The 14,946-nt window shown below is 34.3% G+C and overlaps 1 protein-coding gene across 1 annotated transcript in view; it reads right to left on the bottom strand.

The window, feature by feature from the left end:
* The window catches only part of BCAS3 (BCAS3 microtubule associated cell migration factor), an 881,625-nt gene that overhangs the window by 457,954 nt on the left and 408,725 nt on the right, over positions 1–14,946 (bottom strand). Inside the window, exons 16-17 of the mRNA XM_044671669.1 lie at positions 10,735–10,779; positions 799–923 (exon numbers count right to left, since the gene is read on the bottom strand). Of these exons, the coding sequence (XP_044527604.1) occupies positions 799–923; positions 10,735–10,779 (170 nt within the window). The remainder of the gene's footprint in view (positions 1–798; positions 924–10,734; positions 10,780–14,946) is intronic.

Here is a 14,946-nt window from a genome sequence, read left to right as displayed (position 1 = left end):
AGGTTTGAAGTCAAGAGAGCAAAGAGAGTAAGGATTGACTTATGGAGAAGATTTGCAGTCAGTGATTTTAGATGAGTCTTTCTAGAAATTTGGCCATATAGAGGAAGCTTGACAAAGTAAGACAGCTTAAGGGAATGCTGCCCTTGCTTTGTTTACGAACAGAATGCCTGTAAACTCCTGAGAGGAGGAACTGATTCATTCTTTATATTTCTGACCCTGATGCCAATAACAGAGCCAGGCACAGAATAGGTGTCTAATAAATGTATTTTTCATTGATTATGTTTCTAACTAGTAGGAAAGGAGCCAGAAATGTGGAAGAGAAGTACTTGATCTGCACTTGGCTTTGAAGTAATATGAAGGCTTATGCCTAAAAAGCCCTTCTATTTCTGCATGTTTCTAAGATTCAAATTTTTGGATATGCATGAATGTGGGAAAAATCTGCATGCAATCTAGATTCTTACTGAGGAATCTGCTTATTTGCTACAGTGTTATTGTAAACTACATTGTTGTCCCTACCAAAACTTTCCTTATCTGCACAGCTCTCAGAATGCCAATTCTGATGAAAAGGCCTGAGAGGCCCTCAATTTACACATATAAAGAGAGATTATCTTTTCCTACTTAATCCTAAAGAAGTGGAATATAAACAACAGTGATGACATATATATATATATATATAAATGAAGAGAGTATTCAAATGTAGCAATTATCACAACCTTTGCTGAAATAATTAGAATGCAAAATAACAAGAGGAAATTTGTTTACAAAGGGCAAATATGCAATTTCAGTAAAGATACACACCTTTTTCTCTTTTCAGACCAGGATTATTTGCAAACCAGGATCTGGACATTCCAAAGATGGCAGCCACACAGAATTCTCCTCCCATTGATTTGCTGGGTGAAATCTGGGGTGGTGGTTTAACTTTGCTTGAAAAAAAAAAACACACACACACACACACACACAAGAAAACAACAAAATATGAACATGGTGAAATAAGACCCCCAACCAGATCAGATTATAAAGTCTTTTCTAACTTCACATCTTACAAGTCAACTATTACCCCTCCCAAATGTCATGCATTTGCCATAAGGGAATTCTGTCTTTTGATGGGAAAACTGTGTCCAACATATACTAAGTCAGAAATTATGTTAAAGCTTTAGTGATTCGTCAAGTTAACTTCAAAGGTAAAAAGAAAGCTGACTTTGTTGTGATCTATACTGAGACAGATCCAAGTTCTTTTCAGTTCAATGCCACCTTCCCTGTGGATTTTAATACAGAAAAGTGGAGCCATCACAAACCTCTCACAATAACAACAAAATCCTTCATCATTCAATTTCAGTTTTCAAGTTGGAAATACAGGATGTGGGCTTGGCAATATGTGGGAGATAGAAGAGAATGGAATCAACACATATACCCATAATACTGAGTACCAAAATAACCAGATTGCACAGAATGAAACCCCAAAAATGCTTTCATTCAAAATGCCAGAGACAATGTGCATGTAGTAGATCTAATGATATGCAATTACATTTTCTGGTCTTCCTATTTGGTATTTATTTTTCCTTCCTTGTTCCTTAGAAAATGATGTGTCTGTTGCTGTTCAGAGAACAGAGTGGTTAAAGACTGAGGTAAAGGCTGAAGGCTTTTGGCTGACTAAAGCACCCAAAGAGAATCCTTTTTTGCTTCCTATATGGTTTGTGGATAAATGTAGAACAATGCTTTGACTTAGTTTAATTACTTCTATAAAGTGTGTATATAATATATATATATGTATATATATATATATTCCACCCCCCCCCCCATTATTCAAACTTTATCCAAATAAAGGCTCACTTATTTGCCTGACAAGTTGTCCTAGCAGGAGATCCTCTTCTCTTTTCTAAAACTCTTACATCTCTTTAACATTCTTTATCACTGATTCTGTTTATATTAATTTGTGGTTTTACCCTTGGGTTAGTTATTTTATATAATCATCTGAAATATCATTATCTTACTGGGAGGCAAGTAGTATAGGTGATAAAGTGGTGGACTCTGAGTCAGCAAGACTTGATTGCAAATCTTTCCACAGACAGGATTCCTGTAGAATCTTGTGGAAGTCACTTAACCTCTTTCGGTCTCAGTTTCCTTTTTTGTAAAATAGAGATACTAATAGAACCTCTCTTTCTCCTTTCTCAGCTCTCACTCTTTCACACCTGCGCGAGCACACATGTACTCACACTCACTCATTCCCTTCATCCTCATTTCCTTTTGTATGGCTTATGGCACTAGACTCATTTTCTATGAACCAGACCCATCTTTGAAGTAATCCCACCTGCTCAGATCTTGACTCTACCTGAAATGTTTTCAAGATCACAGATTAAGCATCACAAAATATTAGAGCTAGGAGGGCCCTCAGAAATCATCTAATCTAATACTCTCCTTTTGCAAATGCATAAATTTGAGACCCAGACAGGTAAAAGTTTTACCCAAGGTTTCCCAGGTAGTAAATTACTGAGGTAGAATTGGTCTCAAGTCCACTACACCATAATGGTAGGCTTCTTTTGCTACCAGTCTCCCTTTAGATAAATCAAATTCATCAGTCATTCTACCCCTATTTCTAGGTTGCTTCTATTGTAGAAAGTACTAACATTATTTTTAAGTCTTGTTCTGAGTATAGTAACAATCTTGTAAACATGAAATGGGACAAAACATTTGGAAGATGAGCATAAAGCTAGGTTTCACACCTTGCTTTTTGAAATAGACCCTGCAATAAGAACAAGGAACGAGTTCACTGAGAGACAATTCTTTCCTATTTCCATTTTGCTAGTTGTCTCAAATTGGCTTAAGATAAACCCTAAAACTAAAATTAAACCTATACTTAGAAAGTCAGTTTTAGTTTCTGATACACCTGAACTAACACAGAGCCACATGTTTAAGAATAGGATTACCCTGGAATATCTGGTGGGATTAGAAAGAAACAGAAAACAGATTTAGAACCAGAAGAGGACTCATTTTGTGGATAATGAAATATACTGAGAGATTTGTCCAAGGTCACAAGGTAGTACAGTAAGCAAAGCTGAAATCTGAACTCAAGACTTAGACACTAAAATGCATTGCAATTTCTACTAAAGCACTCTAGATAATATTGAAGACTCTGTACCTCAATGACAGCATCTTCATATATGGAATGGGGTAAATTTTATAAGGAAAGGAGTATAGTCTAGGGGGGTTAGCCCTGAACCCCAATTTGCAGGCTTATTTGTTTAGTAAGGCTGGCCAAGTTTCTTTTAACTTCTCAACTATATGATAGGAGTAATTATATTATACAATATCCCTCTCAAGGATAACAGAAGAGGGCTTTCTAAACTGCAAAGCAATGCCTCAAGCCCAGTCATTATTAACATTTAATTTATTTTTATTATCATGTAAAACACACTTCCATATTGGTCATTGTTGTAAGAGCACACTCATACTAAACCAAAACCCCCAAATAAAACTGTAAATACACTGATGTGAAAGATTTTAAGTCGTTATTAATATTAATGTATTCTGTCAGTAGAGCTCTTCCCACAGTTTAGAAGATTACTTATTAGAAATGCTATTGAGAAAATTCATAAACGTAGAAAGGGCTAGTACATAGGTACTATAAATTCTCATTCTGGGATTCTATGACTCCATATAATAGAGAGTATGAGAGGGAATTCTTTGCTGAATTCAAGCATTTATCAAATCATATAAATACACATACATATAGTGCTAACTGAGATGAAGGAATTAGGAAGAGGTACAAAGAAGGAAATAAAACCATTAAGGAATTCACATTCTATTATAGTGGATACAATATGAAGACATTAGTTACTTTGGAACCTGGATATTTCCATGGATCTTTGGAGGAGATCTCTAATAAAGAGGAACTCACTACTTAAGCTTTCCTCCCTACAGGAGAAGTACAAATGTTCTTTAGAAATGGTGTCAGTCACTTGAGAGAGAAATCCAATCCCATTTTTTCCCAAATCCTTTATAATCGATTCAACTATCACTTTAAAAGTTCTAAATTCTACATTTTGTCTTTTTTTTTTTTTTTAATCCCTTAACTTCTGTGTATTGGCTGCAAAGCAGAAGAGTGGTAATAGTAAGGGCTAGGTAATGGAGGTCAAGTGACTTGCCCAGGGTCACACAGCTGGGAAGTATCTGAGGCCAGATTTGAACCTAGGACCTCCTGTCTCTAGGCCTTGCTCTCAATCCACTGAGCCACCCAGCTGCCCCCTTACATTTTGTCTTAATAGTCCTATTAGATACCCCATTAGAGGTGAATTATTGAGGTAATGTCAGTAGCAGCAATAGCAACCCACATATTCCAAAGAGGGAGAGCTTTGCTACCTAGTCCACACACTGACCTGATTAGTCCTGACTATCTGTTTCACTATTTTGGGCTCTTTTTACTCTTAAGTATCCACAATAAAATCAACAAAACCTGGTCTCCACACTTCTTGGATGACTGTTCACAAACTACTTCATTTCTCTAGGCTTCATTTTTCCCATCTGTAAACATGGATAACAAAGACTATAACTATTACATAGGGCAGTTAGGTGGCACAGTGGATAGGATGTCATGCTGGGAATTAGGAAGAACTGAGTTCAAATTCAACCTCAGATACTTACTAGCTATGTGACCCTGGCCAAGTCACTTAACCTTATTTGCCTTGATTTCCTCATTTGGAAAATGAGCTGAGGAAGAAATGGCAAATCACTATCTTTGCCAAGAAGACCCCAAAAGGGATCACAAACAGTCAAATACAACTGAAATGACTGAAGAACAAAATAACTATTATAAATGGTTGTCATACTTGGAGATTTTTGGAATATTATGAAAATGGGAGTTATTGTTACTATCATTAATGTATAGTTAACTAAAATAAAGCTGTTAAAACATATGCTTCCATAAGAGCTCTTAAAATTTCTATTTTGTTTTGAGATGGGAAAAAGAAACTTTAAGATAATTTATCATTAGGGGAGAAAAGATAGTGACAACTAAAGCAATTTCTGCTAATTACTTACAAATGCATATATATTTGGGGTGTACATGGAGGGCAGATCTCTATATTAGAAATACCCCAGTCCCTGAGAAACAACCATACTGAGGTGCTTCACAAAAAATCAGATCAAAGAATCACTTAAATGGGTAAGCAGTGGGGTGTGAATTTGGGAGGGAATGGTTTAAGTGAAATATGGATGCTAGTTAACAACTTAACAACTCATTTTCTTACATTGCAGGTTGCAGGTCACATGCCAAGTGGTTAAACCAGCACAGAGAAACAAGAGAAAACACACCAGCTTCTTTAGAACATGTCAAAAATCTGCATAATAAGCTGACCCTGAAGTAAAGATTTGAAAAAACTAATGGCCACTTTTCTACAGAGAACCATTAAAATTAAGAGTGTGAGTGGCAGGTAGTAAAAGAGTAGTCCCTAAAAAATATATACTGTGAGCTTATTAGAGTGTTTTGGAGCTTAATCAAGTGACGCTAATAACTGAACTCTCCAGAATTTCTAACACCTTGCATTTTACTTTATTAGTTTTCACACATCCAACAACACAACCACTTCTACTACCTCCCCCAACAATACAATTATCACTTATAAATGCTCACTGGCTCCTACAGAGATTAAGGGGAAGCTTAAAGGTACATCAATAGCTATTAGTATTTATTTCACTATTTCTTTATATTGACAGATCTCATCATCAGTATTCAATAGATGATCAAAAGTGTTGGCTTCCCTGAAAATTGCTTGCTGTCTGCCTCACAAGACAGCTGGGGAATGGGTGTGTAGAACCCTTGTAGAAAGAGATAATTTAATTAAGCTCTTCTCATCATAATGACTATATAGGAAATTTACTTCAGCAAAGCAGAATCGTCCCAGAAATAACCCAGGAAAGTAGAAGCAAGGAAAAGAGTCACAATTTATAAGGCAGAGATGACTTGTATTGTTGTCAAACTTTTTCCTGCACCAAGACATCGAAAAGAAAGAAACAAAAAGGTTGACACAATTCCACCGTATTTTTGGGTTAACTCGAGGCAGTCAAGAATTGACAAAAGTTCAAAATATACTTTATGTTGAAGCTGCAAGGTTCAGGAGTCCAAAGGGTTTTTAAACCAACATATGACAAGGGCACAATCATTGGAAAGGGTTTGTTTCCACAATGCCAAATGTTTCTATTTCAAAATAATCTTTCATAGACAAAGAGCTGAAACTATAAAATAATGACTTGCAGTTAAACCATTTAGCATTATTTCAGAAAATTCTGCAGTCTTTTCAGCCACTCCTTTGGAAAATCATCCTGATCTAGACATTTTTTCCTAATTTTTCATGTGTCATTCTTCCAATAAAGAGAATTTCACAAATTCCAACATAAAATAATTTCTATTAGAAAACAACTTCTAAACTTGAGGTGTCTGTCTCTTATGCAAAACTCCTTCTGTTCTAGTCACTGTCCCTCTTCCCCAATAATGAATAAATTGGAACGTAGGGAAAAGAATGTCTATGTCAAAATGAGACTTTGGGAAAGGTTGTTAGAAACCAATTCTACTTATTACTGATTCTACTGATTTCCCCACCTTTTTTCATTTATTTATTTATTTACTTGTTTGTTCAGCTATTCATTCATTTATTTGCTTTTTATTTATTTATGTGAATTTATAGATGAGATTAAAACATCATGATGAACATAGGTGGTGAATGACTTGTTTTTACTATAAACTACTGCTCTTTGCTGCCCTTTACCTGTCAGTATTTCATAAATTATCCTATGTGCAAAAATTAAACCCCAGGTTTGGCATAATTTCTGAGTCAAATTCAAAGCAATATGTACACCAAAACAATATTTACTACTTCAAGCAAAGTCACGAATATAAATAACCTTATTTACAAATATTATGGTGGCAGAGCAATAACTATTCTCAAGGAAGAAAATAAAAGACTTTGGAATTCCCTGAATATTATCTGGCCATACAACTATGAAAATGATTCTTATTAAAAGGAGTTGTGGAGGTGTTAGCATTACTGAGTAGAATCTACTCAGTAGATCATTTAAATGCAACAATGTTGGTTCTTACAGTTTGAAGTTAATCAAGGAAACTTTAATATTAAGCTTCTCCTGTGGAGTTTTTTCCTCTCCACACTCAACTGCAAATATTTAAGGAGAATTTTCAGGTCTGTAATAAGAAGAGCTTTAACGTTATAAAATAGGATTTCTTTTAGACTGGAAGAATTACTGTGTGCTACAGAATGGGATGTGCCCAGTAAGTACATGCATGACACCAAAAACAGACCAGAGTCTTGCTGAGATTAACACAAACACAGACAAAATCAATAGAGAAGATGGAGGCACTGTTTCTACTCCCTTTCTAAAAACATCAAAATAAATGAATCACTAATATTTAAGACTTATTTTGTAAAACCAAGGAAAAATACTGATTAAAATGCCCCTACTGGTATACTATCTTCAAGTTAAAAACCCACGTCCATTTTCCTTTCATTTCTCATGTAAGATTTAACATTAATTTGTGGGAATCTCTCACTGTTTTCGTCCTTCCTACCTGGCTTTACTTAACATGAGGTAAGTAGTAAAACTGAAAATATTTTCTCATTGAAAGATAGGATAATAATAACATAATTTCTCCAAATAGATATAAAGATTATTCTAGTAGCCTAAGTTTTATTTAATTAGTATGGCTCAAGTAAAAAAAAATGCACAAACTCAAACTAAGTTCAATAATTAATATATAATAATAAATTCAATAATTCAATGTCCTTCCCTCCCAAGAAAGCTTGAGAGAGCCTGAAGAAGTATTGATTTTATTTTAAAATTTTTGTCATTAATAGTCAACAACAACAAAAATCATATAAAACAAGGAAACAAATATTATAAAAACAAAACCAATCCATATTATTTAACAAAGTAGAATTAAATTTAGAGATGCAAAACTAAAATAAAATGTTTGTTCTCATTGGTACTGTTACACTTGGCAAGAAAAACCATTATTAACAAATGAAATATTGATTTAAAGCTGGTTTAAAATAAATTAAAAATTGGCTATAATTTCCTTTGTGCTGCCAAGTCAAATATTTAATATCTATAAATATACTGTCTTAAATGGATAGTGACTTTCAAATAAGCTGACTACAGTCACTGGTTCAAGAATATCATCAAATGGGTAAATGTATCTGTACATACAAAGGAGTGAACATATTAACACAAAAAATTTTTTTCATAAAATAAATTTTGCATATTTCTTAGAGTTTTAAAAATGAATTCAAATTGAGTAATAATTTAAATAATACTGGTCTCACTGTAGGCACTCCTTAAAATACTTATAAATTAGTTTAAATACTAATAAATGATAATAATCATTAAAAGTCAGTCATTTCCTCTTAAATCTACATTTTAAAAAACCAAAGTTCTTTCCTATTTACTTTTTTACACTCGTGTGTGGTTACTTTAAACTAATTTAGAGTGGGCAGCTAAACTACTTAAAGGCGCACTCTTCTGAAATCTGAACTGATGAATCAAAGAGGACTTAATAGTGTTCTCCCAAGAAAACAAAGTTTTCAACTGTATTTACCACCAGGCAAAGGAACTAAGCTAATATTGGCTCATATGATGGCAAACGAATAAAGTATCAGAAAGAAGGGAGTAAAAAAATGTGATTTACCAAAAGCTAATACTTCCTTGAATAACTTCATCCATGTTCTCTGCATCATAACTCCTTAGAAAGAAGTAAATGAGATTTACATTTTGGTTTTTGAGAATCTTAAGAAGCTGCCCTTCAGTAAGAGGACTTCTCTTGCATTCATTTGTTTAGCATAACTTTTATTTCAGATTATTAGTAAATAAAAACATATTCTCCCAGCTGAATGATCAATAATATAGCAAAAATAGAAGAGAAAAACCTATTAAAACAAAGAAACTCTTATAAACAACATGTTAGAAGCTGTCAAATCTATATTCATTTGGCTGCTATAATTTGAGGTTTCATTAAAAGCTTAATGGAAAAAACATGCACTGCTAGGCAAAGAAACTTTTTAAAGAGGGCTTTTTTTGTTCTCTCCAAGTCTGCATAAGTGAGTAAAAACGAGTTTCTCGTGTGCTAACGATGGCATCAAACAAACCACAAGGCAGTCTTCTGAAAGACAGGCAATGATTTAAAAGACTCCTATATTTCATATATCCCTTTCTTTAATCTGACTCTTTTAATCTTGTTTCAGCCCAAAATCATTTCTGGTTGACAAGTACCTTTGTTTAAGTTCGAAAAGCCCACAAGTTTTGGATAGAACGGTCCTTTCTTATTTCACACAACATTTGCTTCTCCATCCATATTTCTATGCCTACTTTCCTCTTTGTATTTAGTTGAAGTTACTCATTTTAAGATCAATTTAAACTCTAAGTTCTTTTCTGAAAGCTAATGTTTATTGCTGTGCATGTTGACGGGGTTTTTGGTTTGGTTTGGTTTGGTTTGGTTTTTCAGGAACAAGTCTCACTGCTAGTTGCAATGTGAAGGCATATGTTTAATAAGTTCTAGAGAAATTGAATGATGATACTTAAGAATATTAATATAATAACTTAAATGATTCAAGGGATTTTATTCAACTCATATCATTCTTGTTATCTTTAATCTAGCCTAAGAACTATAATTTCACAAGTATCCCTATGCCTTGAGAAGTGATTAAAACTGCTTTTACTTTACATATCCTATTTATAACTACTTAGTTGAGAGGGAAATTCCACTTTTATTCCTATATGTTTCAAGGTTCCTTTAATATTAGGTCAAATATCTATAACATTTAAGTTCTTAAACATGTTCCTATCTAATTAGAGGCTACCTTGGTAAAACACTTAAACTTCTCTTATCCTAGGAATACATATTTAGGAGTAAATTTTGGTACCATAATAGGGAAGAGATAGGGAACATTCCTATTAGCAGTTTTAAAATATATATTTTTTAAAATAACTATCCTAAAAGTCCATTTGATTGGTACATAGCTCTTCCATGTGACTGTAATTCTTTTAAAAATTAATAATGCAATTAAAAATCTGTACAGACATAAAATGACCTAACTTTTCCTTTATGGAGAAATAGTAAATATATGTTCTCCATATTTTTTATTTCAGATCTTCATATAAAAGCATAATTTGCACTTTGTTTAAATAAAGTATTATAAATGGGAATTATTTTGAATTTTTCAATTATTTCTCTTTTTCCTTTGGAACCTTATTTTACTTCTCTTTTACTAATATCAAAAATTCCTCAAAATAGAAAGTTTTCTAGGTTGAACCAAAGAAAATTCAGCAAAACTTCTATATTGCATTGTGCCTCACTACACATATGGTTACTCAAGAAATCCAGAATCTCACATCTCTTCTCAGCATCCATTATGATGTATGAGACATCTTCCATCATAGTAAGGAAAGTTCACCCCTGACATGAGAATAATAAGGGGAGGTTTGGCTATAATATTTTTCTTTTTAAAGCAAGCATATAAAGTTGATGTTTTTTTCTACAACATAAGTAGGATCTGAAAAAGTTGCTTTTCAAAAGCCTGAATGCCAACAGTCATCTCCTCACCTAAAAACAAGTAAGTTTGCAGTGCCTCCAGCTGTGAATTGGCCCATGCAGTTTAAAACAAAGCTACAAAACAGGGTTACTTTCTGTGAGTACAGCAAATGAATTAGGCATGCGGGGTTTGAACTGGGACTCACCATGGAGCTTTAATGGAAAAACACCCCGCTCCAAACAGATAAGGCCTTCAAGTAAAAAGGGGGGAAAATGCACAAAAAATTAGATGAGAACTCATTAGCATTAACAATTACAGTGTACATCATGCTTTTAAGGATTAAGCATAAAAATGTCCAAATAAGTTAATTGTTTGTAAAGCCCTTGCCAATATTCCAACAATATCTATGGATTTCATGCAGTCCAAAAATCTCAGAATGTTCTACTTTTCCCCCTTTTCTTGAGCACCCATGTAGGACTCCCAAGATAAAGCCAAGTGAAATCCATAGTTGAGGGACCTTCAAACAATATTCAAGTCAAATGCAATAATCAGATGGAGAAACAGTAGCAATGTCAATAGCAACAGACATATGGTTATGCATCATGAAATGTTTAAAACTTACTAAAGATAGCTAAATAACAAATTTGTCATAATAATGAATGACCTGTATATTGTTATTCTTTAGTTGCAATTCTAGACTGTCCAAAAATCACAAAACTTTCCATTGAATATTACATGTTGATAACAAATAAAAGAGGGCATTGCTGGGCATCCAGAACAAATATAAGGTACAATAATGAGTTTTTGGTATGACTTTCTGTCCCTGTATTTTTGGTTGCATTCCAAGAAATTAGTATGCATCTTAATAGTGTTGCAAGACTTTTACTTCCTATCATTAATCCTCTATGGACTAACTTGGAAAGCAGCAAAATAAAACTACAGTCAATTGTTACAGTCAAATGCAACTTAGGATACAAAATCAAATGCAGCACTAAAACTAACATGTATTTCTATTACGAAATATCCTAATCATAGCAAAACACAAAGCAATTCTTACACATAAGAATAGATATTTTAATTACATCAAAACTCCAAAGATCAATATCAATAAACAAGCTAGCATTTGAAAAGTATGAAGGGTGTGTGTGTGTGTGTGTGTGTGTGTGTGTGTGTGTGTGTGTGTGTGTGAATATTATGAAACCTAAGTGTAAAAGTGTGACTAAACTTCTATCAAAATTATTTTTCGATATTTCTGTTAGTTACAGTTGGTCTCTTGTTGCTTTGTTGAAAACTTAGATAGAAAGAGAAAATAGATTAAAATACTGCCATAACATAGAGTAACAGTCCTAATGGCAGGATGATCAGATTTGAGGACAGAAAACAACAAGAAAAGAGCACAGATAATAAACATAAATTAAAGACTAAGTGGGAAAAGAGTAGCTATAAGTAATAAAAAACAGAAAATCCAGAGATGTTCCTGATACAAACATATAGCACTTAATATTTAGATAATCAGGAGTCAATTACAAGTGAAAGATGGTATTTCATAATTCATTAGTGCAGTCATTCAATAAGAATGCCTTGAGTACTATGCTAACTATTCTGTAAACCACAAAAGCATGCAAGGTAGCTAAAATGATAAAAGAGTCCCAGATCTAAAGAATCTCAGAATTATAGAACAGACTTACATAAACATCCTTAATGCAATGAAGAGTATGAAAGTAAAAAATAGATTTAGAGCCTGTCCCCGACTAAAGGGTTCAAGTGGACAGAAAGCATTGCTATTCTCAGAATGAATGGCTAAAGCCATTTCTCTCCCTTGTCTCATTACTAACGCCAAATCAGTCTTAACTTCAGGATCTCCTAGGCAGTCCTGGAAGGGAATTCCCCTTCCATCCTACATTGCCTCCCATCAGGACAGAGGGATATACTTCTCTAATCACTGAAGTGGTCACATCTTGTTGGGTTCACTGATCAAAGCAATGGAAATATGCCAGCTCTTGAAATCTAGGAGCCTCTCTGGTTTGAGTTGCCTAAGCTGACAAAGCCCATTTTTGGTTAAAGCTCACCATATCCATCCCACGATCCTATCCCCAACTTATACATCTCAGACTAATATCAAATTAAAGCTCTTTTATAATAAGATGAACCAAAGAAGAAGACAGCTGGATCTCTGAATTATCCTTTGTGACTTCAGATTTTTGATCTGTTGGCACCAATAAAAGACGATGAAGTCAACATATTTTAAAAGAACAGCTGACAGTTGTATATAAAGTATTAGAATTCCTCAAAATTCACTGTCACTTTTCCATGAAAAATATGTATATAATATGTACACGAAACAAATATTTAAATGTATGTACACAAACACACATATACACACACTCATTCACTCCTAGTTTCTTGTTAGGTAGGAATATATATTATTAATACTGGGACTCCTATGTCTACTCTCTTTCCCATAACAGCCCAAAAATGTAATATGAATATCCTGATACAGCAGTACATAATAAACTGAGATAAAGAGGGGGGTGATAATATCTGGAATCTACTTTTTCTTAGGGTGGCCATGTTTATATAAAATTAAGGAAATGAAATTCACATAGCCTTATCATCCCACTCTGATAAAGGACATAAATGCTCAGATGGCCCTAGAAAGGGGAGAGGGTAAAGGAGCACACATTCTTTGAACACGGTATGTATCGCCTTTTCTTTCCTCCCAATAAATGTGGACCACTGCCATAAGCATGTAAAAGGAGACCTGTTGAACTCCAAAGAGCTGTGTGTAACTGATGTATTTACTGACTTTCTGTAGGAAGTGTCAGCTGTTCTTTTGAAATGTGGATGCTTCATCTTCTTGCTTAGGGGAGAGGGGGGAGGGGAAGCTGCAAAAGAATGAAAATCTAAAGTCACAAAGGACAAGTCTAAGATCCAGCTGTCCTATATGATTTGTCAAATAGCAAACCAGCTGCACTTTCATACAAGGGTGGGACTCAATAAGATACAATACAGGCAACTAGCAACTCAAACGAAAGATTTTGAGGACTAGCATATCAGCATAAAGTGGGTATTTGTTCTTAAATAGTCAGGGGTTTAGGAGTCCTCTTCAATAAAGATTAATCACTTTATGCATAGAAAGAAAAGTATATGTCTGATCTAACTGAATTCTGAGATTAGAAGGCATGCTGTGCAGAATGAGACTAAGAGATCCAGAATTTAAGATGTGGCTCTTCATTTTGGAGCCATGTATAAGGCATGGAAAAATGTCTTGAAGACAGGTTTTACAAATTTATTCAGCTGGTTTCAGCTACCCTGCCTGATAGGACTGTACCAAATCCTAATGCCTTTTAAGTACAGGTTGTATTTGTGTATATGAATACCAGAATGGCCATAGCATCATATGGGTCATACTATGAGAAAATAAGACAAATACTATAGGCAATAGGAAAAAAATATTCAAATGTTAAAAAAGGGACAAATTCTCTATGTGGTACCAGGTCCAGGACCAATAGTAGTCATCTTTGTTGAAAGAAAAATAGTTTAAATGGAGACTAAGATTTAAACTTTGGTGAGAGATACAGAATATTTAAAACATTCCCATCATTAATTAAGTTGATAATGATGTCTTAGAAATTAGGCCTTGTGGGGGCAGCTGGGTAGCTCAGTGGATTGAAAGCCAGGCCTAAAGATGGGAGGTCCTAGGTTCAAATCTGACCTCAGACACTTCCCAGCTGTGTGACCCTGGGCAAGTCACTTGACCCCCATTGCCTACCCTTACCACTCTTCTACCTTGGAGCCAATACACAGGCAGAAGGTAAGGGTTTAAAAAAAAAAAAAAAGAAATTAGGCTTTGTCACTTGACGGAAAAAGAAATGACCATGCACAAATATTATGGGGAGTTGAGTTTCTAAAGAAAAACTCTAGATTACTTTGTTCAAAATAATGAAGAAATAAAGTTGCTCATATTTCTTTACAGATGAATTCCAGAACTATAATGGCTGTGATGGGTTCTGTGTGCCAATTTCAGATGAATAGCAACTGAAATAGACTCATTTTCCACACATATACAAGCAAATGATTCTTCATGACTTTTCAAGGTTTTAATCCTAACTTACTGCAAATTTGATTTTGTTGTCCCCTTTTAGGAGGTTTGTATGGCATTGTCAGCGTTCCATCTCTTCAGTTATAGGACAAATGGTGGTTAGCAAAGACTAATAAGTTTTCTGATCTTAAAATGCATTCAATATGTGGAAGATTTTCTTTAGAAGTCCATAAGATGAAAAAATTAAAATGACAAATGAGGGAGGAAGGGGAGGAAGAAAGGAAAGGATGGATGGAGGGAGGGAGGGAGGAAGGAAGGAAGGAAGGAAGGAAGGAAGGAAGGAAGGAAGGAAGGAAGGAAGCTGTCTCTTATACA

Source organism: Gracilinanus agilis, chromosome 4 (assembly GCF_016433145.1).
Source record: "Gracilinanus agilis isolate LMUSP501 chromosome 4, AgileGrace, whole genome shotgun sequence".
Classification (NCBI taxonomy): Eukaryota; Metazoa; Chordata; class Mammalia; order Didelphimorphia; family Didelphidae; genus Gracilinanus; species Gracilinanus agilis.
Note: the sequence above shows the minus strand (reverse complement) of the source record. Positions and strands in the feature narration are given on the sequence as shown.